Source organism: Nestor notabilis, unplaced genomic scaffold (genome assembly GCF_000696875.1).
Source record: "Nestor notabilis isolate BGI_N333 unplaced genomic scaffold, ASM69687v1 scaffold33977, whole genome shotgun sequence".
NCBI lineage: Eukaryota > Metazoa > Chordata > Aves > Psittaciformes > Psittacidae > Nestor > Nestor notabilis.
This window is the reverse complement of record NW_009936663.1, coordinates 5,218-22,433: the sequence shown is the minus strand read 5'-3', so window position 1 is coordinate 22,433 and position 17,216 is coordinate 5,218. Positions and strand designations below refer to the sequence as shown.

Genomic DNA, 17,216 nt, shown 5'->3' with positions numbered 1-17,216 from the left:
GGGGATTCTGCCCGGCCTCTGCCCCAGGCTGCCGCGGCTGATGGGCTGGGAGGAGAAATCACACCCAGCCCTGGGATGAACGCCATTGCCTGATCGCAAACTTTCCTTTTTCATGCTGGGAAGGATGGGGAAGGAGTCGCTGTCTCCCAAACTACGTTTTAACCGTGTTTGAACAGTGTTTTAACTGCCTGCCTTACCAGCTCTTAGGTTGTGCGGGGTCTGTAATCTGTTCTGATCTGCGGCACCCCATCGTTCTTAATCCTGTGCATCTCCAGCCTTTGGCTGTGCACGCTGTGATGTGCGTGATTGGCAGAAGTCGGGTCTCTGTGCAGATTGGTTTTGATGAGAGGGATGAGGGAAAGGGGAAGGGTCCCACCGGAGCAGTGCGGTTCCTAATGGTGGGCAGTGATTAAGGGAGGAATGCTCGGGGTGGGGAGTGGGGGGGCCTGGAGACCTCGTGTGCCTCTGCCGAGGCCAGGACTGCCAGGAGGAACACAAAGCTCTCCACAGGGCTAATGGAGGGAGGTGGCTTGTGGAGAATTTTTTGGCTGAAAATTAGGCTTTCTCTCTGGAAAATAACTTTTTTTTCCATTCCATGCAGTGCTCTTTTGCAACTGTAAGATCAGGCTTCCAGGGAAAACACTTGTAAAAAAGCCTTTTCTTTTTCATGGTTTTCCCCCCTAACAACATCTAAAATGTCATTGTGTGGCAATGGGCAATTGTGCTGAGACAGATGAAGCTGTGTGGTCTGAAAAGGCAGTGTCTCGGAGGGGAGGAGGTGGGTGGCTGCAGGAATCGTCGTCGTGTCAATATTTTTTCTCTTTTCCAGTAGGTTTTCCCTTTGGCATTTTAAGTTTTGTCCGTGCTTTCTCAGGCATTGCCTGCTACAGAGCCACCAGGGAGGGAGGACAGGAGATCGTCTGCCTCGGTGTGCAGCTTGCCCCTGCGCAGGGCTGTGTAAATGGCAAATCTCATTTGTTTGTTTCTCCTGAGCTGGGGAGACCTCATGGTTATTCCAGTCCTGAGCTTGAGCAGATCTGACTCCTGAGTCATAGAATCACAGCATGGTTTGAGCTGGAAGGGACATTAAAGCTCATCCAATTCCAATCCCACTACTATGGGCAGGGACACCTTCCACTAGAGCAGGTTGCTCCAAGCCCCTGTGTCCAACCTGGCCTTGAACACTGCCAGGGATGGGGCAGCCACAGCTTCTCTGGGCACCCTGTGCCAGCGCCTCAGCACCCTCACAGGGAAGAATTTATTACTAATATCTAACCTAAATCTAGCCTGATGGTGACAGGGTTGTGATCTGACCCAGCGGAGAGCTGTGATCCCAAATGGTGGTGTCAAAACTGACGAGTAAATGATGCACTGGCTGTTTCTCTCCCGTGCATGTCCTTAAATAGACCATATACTCTTGAGAAAAATATATCTCTGTAAACCTCTGCCTCAGCGACCACAGGCTTCTCTGAGAACCTGCAGGTACTTTGTCTAGAAACTTCTCCAGACCTTCTCTAGCTGAGTTCCTGAAACCAGAAGCTGTTGTCTAAAAAAAGGTGTAGGTAAAGACTTCTTCTACCCTCTGCAACTTTAGTAGCAGGGTATTATTTTCTCCCTTGAGCTTTTTTTGTCCTACAACTACATCCCAACTGCTCCTTTTCTTCCTCTTAAATACTTGTCTTAGGAGCAGCTGGCTTGAATTTGGAGACTTCACAAATGTTAAGTAAACTTATTATCTCATGAGGAGCCTGTGCTAATGAGATAGAGAAGCAAAGGGGCTATAGAGATAAAAAGTGCATTTTGTTGAGCAAGTGATTACGATACCTTAGCAAAAAGCAAATGCTGGGATTATGTTCTAAATAATTAGCTGGGTGTAAAGATCCAATCAGGTGTGTCCTGGATGATGCCTCAAGTTCCTTGTAGATGTTTTATAAGCATCAGGAATTTATTGCATGAGATAGGGGGATGTTCTTGAGCCACAGGGCAATGATGGTCAGGCAGCACAGGTTTCAAGAAATGTACTGGGTTTTCCTTGTGTGAGTAACAGGAGAAGACAGACCCGTGGGGCACAGAAGGTTGGCCAACACAAATGTGAATAGGGGAATCAGTTTTATACCTCTTTATGCTTATTTATTGTCCCTTTTTGGAGGAACCCAGTCCATTTTGCTGCTGGAAGAAGGACATGAAGCCAGGTATGCAGCCTGTTTTTAGAGCCCTGAGCATGCCCCTTGTCCTGTCTGCTACTGCTTCTCTCCAGGATTTTGGTCACTTAGTCTCAAAGACCGTTTCAGGTGTCCCTTGGGGCAGACGTGGGCTGTGAGTGTGGAAGAGGAGATGGAAGGAATGGGCTTGTTGAATCAATTGCAGTGATTACTTTTCCAGACTGAGTTCAAAAGCCGTGACAACAGGGTTGTGGAAGAGGCCAGTTTGTGCCACTTCTCATCATTGCCAAGCTGCAGAGAGCAGTCATTTTGCTGCGTGTGTTTGTTGCCTCTTCACAGGCATGTGGTGGTTGTATAAATCCTGGCTTTTAAATATTCTTTTCTCTCTGTTCCTTCCAAAGAAGCCGTTCTCAGTCATTTTCTAGGTCTAATCCTGTCACAAAGGAAGAGGGCGTCCATCAGGCCTGCTCTGGGGTTGGAAGGGTTGCCTGTCTTTTTTTAAAGCAGGAAATTCTCTAATTGCAGGTTGTTATGTAGCAGCTAGTAAGCAGAGAGAAGGCTGTGGCTGGTGTAATGTGCTTGAAGAGTCCCATCACCTCCTTCTACAGATGCCTGTGTGGCTAATGGCTTCAGCCTGCATTAGTACTTGGGACAGAACTACCCATTAGGTACCATGGTAGGGGGCAGCTAATATTTTAAGAGCTTCCAGTCTCCCCCACTGCAGAAATCTGGAGGATTCTGTGGCACAGTTTTACTGTAGTTGTGTGTGTGTGTGTGCATAGCTTTGTGGGGAGCCTGAATCCCAGTAAAGAACAAGGGGGCCTGGCACCTTCCTAGGTAGGTTCATGCGGTGGAGCTGGGCAGAGGGCAGCATCTTTGGCCCATCAGACTTCCTTGCAGTTGTTATTAGGACTCAGGGCATCAGCTCAGTGCCTGGAGTGATTGTACCAATAATGCTTTACAGCTGAAAACCTGCCCCCTTTCCTAGGGTCCTGCCAGTGGAACAAGAATCTCTCCAGTTTACATCAAATTATAGGCGTAGGGCTGGAGGGACTTCAAGAAGGGATCTAGTCCTTGCAGTGAAATAGCAACTGCATCAGGTGTTTATTCTTTTTCTCAAGAGAACTAAAAAAACCCCAGTGCTGGAGGTTCTGCATCACAGATAGCTCGTATCACCACTTCAGCACCATGTAAATTTGTTTCTTCATACCCAGGCTGAGTCTTGTTTACCATTTGAGCTGGTGCTACAATGTGGAAGAAGAGCACTTTCCCCCTTTCTCGTGACTTCTATTGTATGCAGACCATTCTGTTCTCTTCAGTGTTATCTTTTTAAGACTAAACATACCCAGGTCCTTCAGTTGTTTTTTCCAGGTCATGCTTTCTACACTCTGCTTTTTCTTTCCACTGATCTTTTTCATCTGTTTTATAAAGAAAAGTAAGTGAGGTTGGGTGAAGTCTGTTGGCTAAAGTTTCACCTGTGTGGAGTGGAATGGAATAACTGCTTCTGTGTCACACCTACAATACAGGGACAATAATATGTTCCAGGATGTCATTTCCCTACTTTGTTGGCTTGGAATAATTTCTGAGTCAATGTAATGTGTGTGTGCTTCTCTTTTGGTGGCACATTGGAGTTACCGTTCCTTCCCCACCCCACCGTCCCCCCTTAGATACAGATTGTACTGATCTTTACTGAGATTATTTCCAGGTATGCTATAGGTAGTAGGTTTCCTGCAGCCAGATCAAAACGCTGCAATAAGATGCCACAAAACCCTGAGCTGGGTAGAACTTGCTATGTCGAGAGGGGTTTTTTTCTTGTGAAATAATAATTAAAAGAAGGGATGGGATTTTTATGGGTCAGTAGAGTTTGCACTTGATCAGATATTATCTTGCCACCAAAAGTTTAGTGGCTCTTGCACAGCTAGCCAAGCCTGTGGTCTTCCCTGGCTCCTTCTTGCATCCTCCCTGCTCCTGATGTCTGTGGTCACTGGGCTTGGAGCTCAGTGTTCTCCTTCATGGGAGCTATGGGACCTTGTCCTTTAATATTTGATTGCTCACCACACCTGGGCCTTCCTCCTGCAGTGATTTAGTTCAGGGACTGAAACTGGAAAAAGTTCAAGCCTTTAAAAGTAGAAGAGCTTTTCCTGCTAGTTTGTTGTGCCCTGCTCACTCATGGAGCCAGGTATGAGCATGGGGAGGGGATGCTTTGATGCTTCATAAGGGAGTGGGGACAAGGAGCAGCACTGCCCTTTTTGGCTGCAGTGAGCCCTTAGATTGATTCCAACACCATGAATTTTGTCTTGATAATTTCAGGCCCCTTTCTGTCTGGCTGTTACTTAATGCTTTGCTATCTTTATTACTTTCTTATCTTATAGGTAACTGCAAACTGATCATTTAACTTGATCAAGAGTCTGTCAGAGGATTGAAGTTACTGGTCTGTAACTTCTTAAGTCTTCTGCCACCTTTTTTTTTCTTTTTATAAAGGTAGGTGAGGCATGATGCTTCTCCAGCCTTCTGTAGCCTTCCCTGTTCAAAGATGGTCACTAACAGTTCAGAGATTACTTTGGCTGGTTTCTTACATGTCTTCAGGTGAATGCTTTTATTCCCTCTCAGTCTAAAGCTGTTCTGAGAACATTTTTAAGGCATTCTTTTCTAACCCACCCTTTTCTCCCATTTCCAAATTAATTTTGCTTGACACATTTCACTCTTTCTTCTGGAGACTGAAGGAGCATTTGCATTTCAGCCTTTGCATCATTTGCTTTTCTTTCCTGATTGCCCATGAGAGTGTAATTATCTTTATTTTCCTCTTCTAACACACCTACTTCTCTCCAGTTTCCTTGTGACTGAAGAGTTCTTAGTAACAGCTATGCTGGTTTTGACTAAGAGACCATCTAACCCATACCCTTCTAGAAAAGAATAAAAATAGGACAAGTATATATGATATTTTCCAACTATTCATCCAGCTCCTTTCAGATAAGAGTATTTCCTGAGTCTAATGTGAGCTGTTTAACCATGAGCAATCCATAGGTTTGTCTTTTTAGTACTTGTCCTGTCTTTTGTGTAGTCCTCATAAAATTTTCCATATTGGAGAAGCTCCCATGCAAGCTGCCTGCTGCTGAAGAGTCACATGTTTGTTTTGTTTTGATGCTGACCCTCACTGGCTTCACATGATGGCTGGTAGTACTGAACATCTGAAGAGATGGTGAATAACCTACCCCTGTTCACCGTCTTTACACCACTCGTGATTTTACAGACCTCTGTTACTTTGCCTGTCTTGCATCCTGATTTGTTACCTGGATGCAGTAACATGGCAAAGAGAAGTTGGCAAAGTTCCGTGGCAAAGAGAAGACTTACCAGGGTAGCATCTGTGGTCAGCACCTTTCACTGAAGCCTCGGGACACCAAAAGGCAAGGACAAGGAGTCCTATTCCAGCCCACCTGAGGGGAGATGCTGAAAGCCAGACTCTTAAAAGATGTTTCACACCTGCAGTTTCATACACCTAAACAACCTTTCTGTCCTTTAGTGCTGTGTTGAAATCAGGAAGAGGTTCAGGTGTTTGTTACCTGTGCTCAGATGCTGAGGGAGGGGATGGTGTGGCCAAGGCCTTTCCTCTGGGATGGCGGGAGGGAATCTCCAGCACACTCAGGACTGCTCTCCTCTGCTCTTTCCAGAGATTGGCCAGCCCGGCTGAGACCTCTTAGCGATGACAAAGCAAAAGCTTCTGCTTGATGGGACGCTCTCCTTGTTTCTGATTGTGGCCTGTGAAGCTCAGCAGCTCCCGGCAGGTCATGTTGCTGCTAGTTCTGGTCCTCTGTGTGAGAAGGAGACACAATCCTTGGGAAACCTTTTCAGCAGCGAGCGGCTGGATGCCTGGATCTGTTCCCTCATTGGTTCGTTCATGGTGGGGCTCAGTGGGGTCTTCCCCTTGCTGGTGATCCCATTTGAGACAGGAGCTGCTCTGCGGTCAGAAGGTAAGCCTGCTACCTGCCTTAGTCCTTCTGAAGCCAGAAGTCCTGGGTTCTTACTGAATGGCACAGCGATGAACAGCACCTTGTCACAGAAATACTGTCCTCTAAAAGACACGGTCCATTTCTGATGCTTTAGTCTATACCTGCAAATTTGAGGGGGAGCCCTTGGACAAATGCAAGCCCTGGATGGAGCTTGTACAAAGGATATTGTTTGTTTTGCACCCTGCTTGGTCCAGAACCTCCCACTCACTGCTGTCCCAGCCAAGTGGTGCAGGCACTCCAGCTATTTGTTCTGTGCTCTCTCCTTTGAAAGCTTGTGTTGCAGATGCTTCCAATTTAGGTGTCTCTGTGCAAAATCTCAGCTGGAGATGTTTTGGTTCCCAGCTGAGTTGTGATCAGTGTTTGGTTTGGTTTTTCTTTTAGCTGGATCACACCGTTTGAAGCAGTTGCTGAGTTTTGCAATTGGTGGGCTCCTGGGGAATGTGTTTCTGCACCTGCTTCCCGAAGCCTGGGCCTACACATGCAGTGCAACGTCAGGTATTGAAAGCTTTATGTGCCTAGAAGCACTCTATGCTATGTCTACTGCTACATTCCATCAAAAACACATGTACTCTGCAGTCTTCCAAAGATTCTGAGATTGGAGGCTTCCTGAGTTGGCCACGGTTTCTTTATGTTAGTAACTTGCAATGGATTTCTTGTCTATCAACTTTTCCTGTCTTGTCTTGGACACCTGTAAATCCCTGTTGATTTTCCTTTGTCCTCTCTGTAAGGAAAGGGGATGATTCTTTAACCTGATGGGAAGTTATAAATGTGAGTGGTCTCATACATGAACACGTGCACCATCTCAGGGAGGGGTTCTGCCCCATCAGGTCCATCTTGGCTATAAATCTGTCCCTATAACAGTGTTGCTTCAAGAGCCTCTTTACTGGGACTAACTGGGACCCCTTCACTGGATACTTCCATCTATGGAAGCCCAGATGTGTTGCCCTCTCAATCTTTGCTCAAGGAGAAGTCATGGAAAGTTGTCTAGAGAGCCATGACTAACATAGTAGAAAGGAATGGAAATGCAGAAGAAAGGAAACGCAGGTTATTGATAGAAACCTGTGTTTGCCAGCAAACTAAACACTGGTTGGGCTGGGACAGAGCTTCTGGTATCCGTGTATCTCCTTCACCCATCAGATAGGGTTGTTGAAACCTGTAATGATTGTATCTGTCTGCTTCAGCAAACTGATTGCATAGAAGGCAAGTGCTGCTGCATCTCACCTGTTGAGAGACCAAGAAATCATTTCCCCACTGAGAATGTGAGAGAGGGGGAAAAAGATGCCCTGGGTTTCCCAGGCTTCCGTGCCCCTGTGTCGTGGGATTTCAAATCTGCAGGGCCATTGGTCCTCTTCTTCATCGGCTCTAGCACTGCCGGCAGAACTTGCTGTGCTTTTCCCCCCCTTTCTACAGTGATTCCCAAATGCCTATTTTCCTGCTCTAGCTTGTTTGCTTCTGCCAGCCTGTCCCAAAGCATAAAGGTTTCGTTGACCCATGTAAGCCCCATTACGGAGTCGTTCTGTTCTTCTGCTGGAGTTTAGTCTCCATGTCTGCAGCCAGGCTGAATGGGTGATTATCTCACAAGCTTGGCTCTAATTGAAAAGAAAGTTTATAGCTTTGGGCTTCATAACTTGCTCAGGTGTGGCAGAAAGGGGAAGGTGGGTCTGTAGCTCCACTAATGGCAGATTTCATGTCCGGACTTGCTGCTCAGTAGATGCAGCTGCAGGAGTTTTGTTGATGTAACCTTCAGTTGCCTCTGGAGCTCATTGAAATTCCCAGTGTTGTCAGGAAATACTCTGGATTGCACTATTGGAGCAAAAGGGGGCTCTCACTCTGAGTTTCCAAGATGAGGATATCTATTAGGTCAAGAATGAGCAAGTTAAACTAATTTGCTTTGAGATATGTTTGTTCTTTATTCCTCACAGGAGGTCTTTCCATGGTCATTTATGTCTTGGAACTGCTGGTTAAACTGTCTGGGGCAGGGTGGGTTCACACGTGGGAGATGCTGTGCACTTGATAGTGTCATGAAGATTTCTCTCTTGTCCCTCAGGAGAAGGGCAGAGCTTTCAGCAGCAGAAGCTGCTGGGTCTCTGGGTGATCATTGGTTTCCTGACCTTCCTGGTGCTGGAGAAGATCTTCCTAGAGGAAGAAGAGAAGGAGTGCCCTGGTGTGGTAAGTTTTCAGCCGGAGGGGAGGGAGTGCTGCTATGTTTGGAGCACTGTACTAAACACCTCATCTGCCCTATCTGACAGGCACAGCAAATGATCCTGGAACTGTGAGTAGCTTGTCAGTGCCCTTTGGGAGCTTTTTTGCCACGTCTTTGACACTGGGCTGTAGAGGAAGGCTTTTCATCTCTGGGCTTTGGTTTTGTGGTTTTAGCTGAGATTTCTCACCTCTGGGCTAGTTTTGTTCTTGATGTGGTATCTATAAAAGAGAGCTACCCTTTTATGGGGACTGGGAGCTGGAGCTCTGCAGATGAGACTATTGCTCGAGCAAGCTTTGAGGGGTGACAGCTTGCTGATGCACGTTCCACTGAGCCATCGTGACTTACTTGCCTTCTGGGTCCTCAGTTGGGACAAAAACCAGTCTTCTCTGGAAGGTGTTCCTCACTGCCCCTTTTCTTGGGTATGGCCTGAATCAGGCATTTGTTTGGGCAAATTTGTGTGTAAAACAGGTTTAAGGTTGACCAGGTAATAGTAAGTAATGGTTCAGAGGAAAGTCACCCAGCTGCAAAGGGGCAATGTAGGCAGAGGTATCAGGAGAGAACAGCTAGTCTTCAGACATCTGCACAGCTCCTAACAGCAGCTCCTACAGACTGCTCAGTCCTTGCTGTGCCATGACTTTTGAGAGATGAAACTGCAGGTCAGGCACTGCATAAGAGCAATTATGTGTTACTTTGACTTGACATGAGACTTTAAAGTCTGAAAGGAACTTGATCTTTTCATTTACAGAGTGACTGAAGGCTGAGGTGAGCATTTTGTTGTTTGGAAGCTGACAAATCCCAGCTATAGAGTAATTCTCTTGACTTAGTTATTCTGATGCACTGGGGAGAGCAAACACTTTTTGCCCCATCCCCTGCCCAGGTGGAGGTGTATTTCTCTGGGCAGCAGCTGCCAGCAGAAGTGGCAGGCTCAGTCCCTTGTCTTTCCAGAGGAACCTGGCTTATGCCAAGGGAGCATGATTTCAATTCCTCCTCTCTTTCTACTTTCTTTCTCTGGGTGATTGGGAAGTCTTCATTCTTGTCTCACAGTGCAGATGTCACAATGGTCTCTGAAATCTGTCTCATTTCTGGCAGTTATTAAACTAGGATGCCAAAGCTGCTGGTTTGCATTGGAAGGACAAAAGGATTAAGGGGGAAGATTGGATTTCTGACCCTGATTCATGCTTATTCATCACTGACAAAAAGGGAGTGACAAGTTGTTCTCCCCTAATTTAGGTCTGTGATTCCAAAGCACCAGCTGGAAAGATTCCAAATGGAAGTGGCTATGCACTGCCAAAGGTGGCAGGCCAGTCCCAAAGAGCAGGAACAGATTCAGCTCAGTGTAATGGCTCTTCTCGCCAGTCCTGTCCAACAGACAACAGAATCAAGGTAAGAGACCCACAAACTCACCTTCACATCTTACGTTATTGGGGAGTTGTCTGTGGAAAGAACTGTGCCTGAGTGAGGAATTCAGTGCTTGAGTGAGTTGTGCTTAATTTGCTCTGTCAAAGTGTCTGTCTGGGTCATAGCAGGGAGGAAATGGAGGACTTAGGAGAAATCTGCACTGCAGCTTATGCCAAAGGGGCAAATCACTCTTGTGAAGGCATGTGTCTGATGACGTGTGTTTTGGCTGAATCCTGAGACCAAAGTACAGTTCTTTCACATTTTATTACTCTCTTACAGTCGTTATATCTTTATTTGCTCTAATTTTTGTGCCCTGATTTCTTGGTTCTCTAGTGCCTCCATTGTACCGATTGTGAGCTGCACCTTTCCTTTTAAGGCACCTTTTGGAAGCATTTTGACAATTGAAGCTCTCCACTGTAAAACTCAGAAGTTCAGTTTCTCAGATCAGCAGTATATCTGTTGCCAGAAAGGGCTTCTTGTCCCCTTTTGCCTCCAAACCTTTATCAGTTCCTTTGCAGTGGATCTCATCTGACCCCACAGCAAGTCTATTCAGGGAGCTTCATAGGCAAAGAATAAGTGCTGCTGCTTTTTCTTCTTTTTTCCTTTTCCCTCCCTAGGTTTATTTCTCTCCTAACTTAACTTCTTGAATCAGCTTAGCAGGTGGAGGAGGTAAAAGGAGTACTGTGCCACTGGGCCGTGGCTAACCTTCAGCTTGGCTTTGCTTTCAGTTTTATGGTACTGTCTTTGCACTGTGGAAACCTTTGTCTGGGTGAACATTACAAGTAAGAGAGTAAATGACCATTTTGGTGAAGGAGGACCTATAATTTGGGTTGGAAAGCCCATATAAATGTGCAGGATTGGAGGAGAGTAACTAAGAACAGAAAGCGTGGTTGCATGAGCTAGCCCAGACCCTGGATATGTGGTCAGTCAGAGGCTCTTCAGTCTTTCTGGTTTAGATCTGTTTTGCTGTAATTTCATAGCTCTTACTCCACAATGTGGAAGATAGGCTGAGGTCACTGGGCATTTTTGATGTCTCTCACATTCATATAACCTACACAGACACTGCGCAAACTGCAGGGTGCTGCATTGATGGTTCTAGAGGTGATAGTGGAGGAAAAACCAGTATTACTGGGTTATGAAACACTCTGCTATTACTTTACAAAGGTTTATATAAGGAACCAGAGACTTAGAGGATGATTAGTTTACCACTGATTTCAAGCAGAAATGAAACACTGATGGGGGACACAATTGCTCAGGGCTTGCTCCTAATTGAAAAAAATAATAATGAAATTAATTCATATGATTTTGTGGAAGATAAATTCTTGTCAACCAAACGTTTTTTCCCTGCCTTTTATTCAGTCGTGAGATTGTTTGATGAAGGTAATGATGCTGAGAAACGAATATAAAACATAACTTTCTCCCACATTCTAATAAAACTAGTACTGCATGAAATCAACTTTGCTAATATTAGCTCTGTTAAAAATCAGTTATTCTGTATTATCAACAAGGACTGGATTAATGCAGCCCTCCCTGGTTTATGATTTTTCTAAGTGATTGTTTATAAAACCAGTATATCTTTACATTTGCAGATACTACATTACTTAAATGGCACATTGTGCCTGCATGAGGTCAGTGATACTGACTAAACAGTTACTTCATCAGAAGAGCTGAAGTTTTAGCATGCTTTGATCCGTGCAAATAGTAAGGAATAGATTAGAAAGAATGCAGATCATATTTACAAGATAGGGATGGTTTCTGGGAAGTCAATGCCTTGGAAAAAGGTGTGAGAATCACAGTAGGAAATTGTTTGAACACATTCTTCCATTATGATGCTACAGTCAGGAGGATGGGTGAGTAGGAAATAGTACATAAGAGAAGAGGCAAGTGCTCTTCTTCCTGTATAGCAGTAATGAAACAGCTTTCTGACTTTTTCCAGTAGAGTTATTCACAATATCCAAAATACCACTGCTTGTTTGTAAAGGGTTCAGGAAGGAGCTGAAATAATTACTTTAGGTTTGCTGTATGTGATAAGAAGTGGCTTTCTTTAGTCTTTAGCTCTGTAAATGTAACAGATCAGGGCTGACTTAACTGATACTAACACCCATGTAAGAGGCATGACTAAATTTCAGTAGTTAAAGCTATACCAAACAGCAGCAGACTAGAAATCAAAGACAACTCTGTAACTGAGGGTTACTTGCCAGTGGACCAACTTACCCTAGAGACATAGTAGATTCTTTGTCATTTGTGGGCTTTAAGCTATGATTTAAGCTGCTTTCTACAAAATACATTATAGCTTAAGAAACAATGGGCTTTGTGCATAAATTGAGTAAGATTCTTTCAGTTGTGTTATGTAGGTCTACTCAGCCATGGAGAGCCTTTCTCAGTCTTTCGACTGTTGTCAATATGCATGAAACAGAAACTAATGAGTTAACAGGTAGCTTTAACTTTCTACTTTCAGAGCATGTAATCTCGATATTTTAATAGTCTTCCTGGCAGGGTGGAAATTACCAAAACTACCGAGATCTTCCTCCGTTGTTAGCCTGTTTCCTTAGGCAACAACAGAAGCAGTCATTCCATCTGTCTGTCCATCTGTTCTGCCCTTCATTTTCAATACCTTTTGAACCCATAATTAATTTTGCTCGAGTTCAAGAGAGGAGAGAAGTCTTGAGGGTAATCAAATTCCTGCAAGCTCCATAAAAATCATGATGGCAGTAGAGGAGGAATGCAAACTAATGTCCTGTTGACAAACTGTGTCAGAACTGAGATGCTGCTTGGTGGTAGGTCCCCCTGCTTGGCAGAGCAGCAGGTAGGTCTCACTGCCCCTATGGTGGGGGGAAGTGGCTGTCATGCAGTGCAGGGTGGGGAAGGTACATATGGGGAAACAGCATTGCTGGAAGTGAGCAAGGTAGGTGCCTACAAAGAAAAGAAAGCAAACTATGGCAAGCCAGACTTCTTGGGTTCTACTATTCACTCAGTAGCCCCCTTTTTTGTTTTCAGAAAACAAAAAGGGAAATACACTATTTAAAGAAAAAAAGTCACTCTTCAGGGCTTAATGACTAGTAAGCTATTGGTCATCCTTTGTCCATTTATATTAGCTCTTCTCTTTAGCTGCAGCTGTAATAATTTGTCCTAGCTTGAAAACTGCAGGTGGGAGGCTTCCTTTGCACCCAAACATAGATCAGTTCTGCCCTGCATTGCAGCCTTCATTCCCTTAGCAAGTAAAAATATTGTAGAGTACTTCTGCATTGCTTATTTTTCCTTTTTTTCCTATGGCACATGAGGTCCTTGCTGATTTGTAGAAGTATGTTTTATTGCACAGTGACATTAATTCTGAAGCATGAACATAAACACTTCATCTGGCTGTGCTCTTTATGAGCAATGAGAACATCCTATTAGGGATTCACAGAATGTAAATGTCAGAGACTCGTAACTGTCACATCAACCCAATTTATTTCTGAGCACTCCAAGGCTTTGCTTCTTTCAGTGACAGCTTTTGCCCAAGCCACTGACAAGAAAAAGTCATCATGTTTTAATCATGAGGTCTATTTTTTCCCTCTACAGTGGTATGGGAAAGCATTTTTGTGTAAAACTTCTGTGAATAATTATTACTTGCTTGTGGGGAAAAAGCAGTCACATAAATTTGCAACATGAAAAGCAGAAATATTAGACAGTCATATCTGACTAAAAATGAGGAGGCAGAAGTAAAACTGCCGTGTTTATGGGCATGCCTGCATGCATCCCTTTGTGTTCCCTTTCTTACCAAAGCATGCAGGGCATTTCTGCATCCGTTGTGGAGATGTTACTTAGATTCTTTACTTAACATGATCTGTAGCAAGGCTTTGCTTAATTCTTTATTTTCATACTTAGTCATCAATGCACTTTTTAAAGGTTTACACCTTATAAAGATGTCCTGAGATTGTGCAGTGGAAGTGCCCTGCAGAAAAGTGGTGCTTTGAGGAGAAAGACTTGACAGAAAGCCCCATATGGCAGGAATAAAGATGCCCCAAGCGGAGTATGATAGAGACAGGGAAGAGCCGAAGACCAGAAAGGGCTCATGAAACCCATCAGCACTTGTGTTTTTTTTCTAGCTGAACTTTGGCATCTGATGCTATGGTGAAATAAGAGGTCAATAACACACAGTTTCTAGACAGTCTCTCCACTCACTGGATGCTGCCGTGTATCTGGAGTTAATATATGCCAGCTTAGTTTTGCAGTCCAGAGAGAGCCTGATGTATTGGCCAACACCTGGCTTGATAATAATTTAAACTGCAGTGTCTCAGGACCCACACAAAGTAGTTTTTATTAAACCTGAGGGGAAAAAAGCCCAGAAACCTGTGAGCAGAAGAGCTGTGGTGGTTCCCTCATAAATCACTTCAGGTCGAACACTGGGAATTTGTGTGAAGATGACCACAGCGTAATAGGGAAGTCTGACATGGGAATGGATTTGTGAGGAGGGCAACTGCTTTATGCTTATAATTTAAAAAATGTATTTACATGCAAATACATAAACATGCTGTCCAGCCCTCTAGTAGGTGGTTTTTTGGTGACTGTCATCACTGTCTTCTCTTTTTCTTCTTTGTTAAGGGTAAAGCAAACCCACAAGCACAGGCTTTTTTAGTACAATGTTTGAAGATTTGTTTAGTTATAAAAAGCAATTTCAGCAACATTTGTTCTGTTGAATTGTTCTTGCCAGCTTTTTAAGAGGAGATATTTAACAGTTGGATATTAAAGTACATGACTAGAAAACAAGGTCAGGTCATATCTGAAGCCAGTCACCTGTGTAAATTAGTCAGTGTTACCTAAAATGTTTTCAGCTGGGAATCAGATATATTCTTGCATTTGTACTTGAACACTGACATAGTTTAAGGTCTTCACCAGAAGAGCCATGCCCTGACCTTTCCCACATGATTGTGCCTCCATATAACTTGCGTCTAAGCCTTGTGCTTTCTTTTATCTTGTTATGTCTCTTCCTTTACTGGGGGCTCTTCCTTCTCTTTGCAGATTAGTGGATACCTCAATCTGCTGGCCAACACCATTGATAACTTTACACACGGCCTGGCAGTAGCAGCCAGCTTCCTCGTTAGCAGAAAGGTAAGGTTTCTGTCACCAGTTATGTACTGAATTGGAGAGGACTATTCTCAAGTGTCATACAACATGCAAAAACCCCAGAAATGCATGGAGTTTTCTTGGATTTCCTGGAGAAATGGAGGGAAATTGTCGGAGAAATGGGGACTAAAATAAAAAGCAACCCTGTCCTGACCTTCTGCTGGAGAACTTCTTCAGATTTGGGTCATGTTGGTCATTTGCTGTGGCATTAGGGGAAGGGTTAGCTTGTCTACCCTCTGGCTGAACTTTGAGAAAGGGGCCTTGACATGCTCATGGAAGCCTCATCTCTCAGAGCTGGGAGACTTTGCTAATCACCTTCTCTCCTCTGCTACAGGTTGGGTTCCTAACCACAATGGCCATTCTCCTGCACGAAATCCCACATGAGGTGAGAGGGCTTGGTATCCTGCTATCATGAGGGATTACAGGGGTGCTTCATCTACTAAGAGGAGGGCCGGGTCAGGTTAACATTTTCTTGTACCTTTGGAAGCTGCTTCCTCTGGGAGACTGGCAACATGGAAAACTATAAACAGTCTTGAAGCGTTGGTCTTACGGATGCCCTTTGTGACTGAGAATTACAGACTGGTTTGGGTTGGGAGGGACCTTAAAGATCCTCTAGTTCCAACCCCCTGCCACGGGCAGGGACACCTTCCACTAGACCAGGTTGCTCCAAGTCCCATCCAGCCTGGCCTTGAACACTGCCAGGGATGAGGCAGCCATTCGTATTTGTATTCATTAACTGTCAGCTTTTGGTTTTCTTAGGTTGGAGACTTTGCAATCCTACTTCGGGCTGGCTTTGACCGCTGGAGTGCAGCCAAGATGCAGCTTTCCACAGCTCTGGGAGGGATTCTAGGAGCCTGCTTTGCAATATGTGCTCAGTCACCAAAAGGAGCAGGTAAGGCTCCCTGATGGGACCTCTAGGAATGGGAGAGGGTGGGCTGCTGTCCCCGTGTGTCTGTCTTCTTTCCCTTGTGTTCTCTCCTATAGCTTTGTCTCAGTAATAACCAAATCTTTCTGCATTCATGCAGGGGAAACAGTAGCCTGGATCCTCCCTTTCACTTCTGGAGGATTTCTGTATATTGCCTTGGTAAATGTTGTGCCTGATCTCTTGGAGGAAAAGAATCCTTGGTAAGTGTTCCCTCCTGTTAGAATCATAGAATAGTTAGGTTTGGAAAGGACCTTAAGATCATCTAGTTCCAACCCCCCTACCACAGGCAGGGACACTGCTGCAGCAGTTCTTGCTGACAGGGAATTAGGGGTATGATCCTTCCCTATGCCTGCTCTGGGAGCACATGAGTGCCAGCTTTCCAAATCTCATGGGCAAGGCTGGAATCTAGATAGACTGCAGTGCTGGGTATTGCCTTTATATGGGACTACAAAGACCCTATAAAACATGAGAACCTTCAACTGGGTCAGTCCCAAAGATCATGCTGACATAGTATGTAGCAGGTTGCTCGCAAACATGTCCAGCAAGGTGACCTGTTCCCCAGTCTGTCTTGTCAGCTTCTGGCACATACTGGTTAAAAGGCTGTCTGAACCAGGGCCCCATATAGCTGTGTGTGTCTGGTAACAACATGTAGAACTATCCTTCACATGCTTCTCTCATCCCTTTTTGATCCTATCCATTACTTTGGGCTTCTGTCATCTCCCTTTGGCAGCAAGTTTGCATAGTTGGACTGCACTGTGTTAAATGATGCTTCTTATTTGTTTTTTAGCCTGTTGCTTATTAAATTTGATTAGATGTCACTGTGTGAGTAGAAAATCATAGTTTTCTTCTCTTTAACATTTAGCATTTCATAGTCTGTTATGGTATCCCACCTCAGTCATCTCTCTTCTACCCTGGTATATATATTCTGGTACATTTGACCTCCCCTTATCTGTAGTATTTTAGTTTCTTGCAGCCTGATTGGGGCTTTAGTAGGTCCAAATCCAGCTGTACCATAGTAAAGGCCCTCTCAGATCTGCTGGCAGAGAGGAGTGGTGATGGAGAAATGTTAATGATGAGTTGCGAGGTTGCTTTTGGGTTGATAACCTCTTGTGCTGGCAGAGCTCTTGGCAGAGTATGCAGAGGTGGTGGGTACACAGTGACTTCAATCCAGCATGAACCTGAGATGGTGCTAAAAGAATGGCAAAATTCATCAGCTTTTGTTTTCATTTTTCGTAACTGTAGTTGTCAGCTGGATGAGGTCCCCAAAGCACCTGCGAACATGCTGTAGAAGTGCTGGTTCTCTTGTGAGAGAAAGGACAGGAATGTACACCTGGATAGCTGCATGACCAGCTTAAATTGGTTTTGAAACCTGAATCTGGGCCTTGCAGCTGAGCGGAACAAAAACATGTCAGTTT

The 17,216-nt window shown here is 44.7% G+C and overlaps 1 protein-coding gene across 1 annotated transcript in view; it reads left to right on the top strand.

Moving 5' to 3' along the window:
• Positions 1-5,862: 5,862 nt before the first annotated feature.
• SLC39A13 (solute carrier family 39 (zinc transporter), member 13) overlaps positions 5,863-17,216 on the top strand; it is an 11,966-nt gene continuing 612 nt past the window's right edge. Inside the window, exons 1-8 of the mRNA XM_010018435.1 lie at positions 5,863-6,130; positions 6,551-6,664; positions 8,217-8,338; positions 9,603-9,755; positions 14,772-14,861; positions 15,211-15,261; positions 15,636-15,768; positions 15,902-16,001. Of these exons, the coding sequence (XP_010016737.1) occupies positions 5,863-6,130; positions 6,551-6,664; positions 8,217-8,338; positions 9,603-9,755; positions 14,772-14,861; positions 15,211-15,261; positions 15,636-15,768; positions 15,902-16,001 (1,031 nt within the window). The remainder of the gene's footprint in view (positions 6,131-6,550; positions 6,665-8,216; positions 8,339-9,602; positions 9,756-14,771; positions 14,862-15,210; positions 15,262-15,635; positions 15,769-15,901; positions 16,002-17,216) is intronic.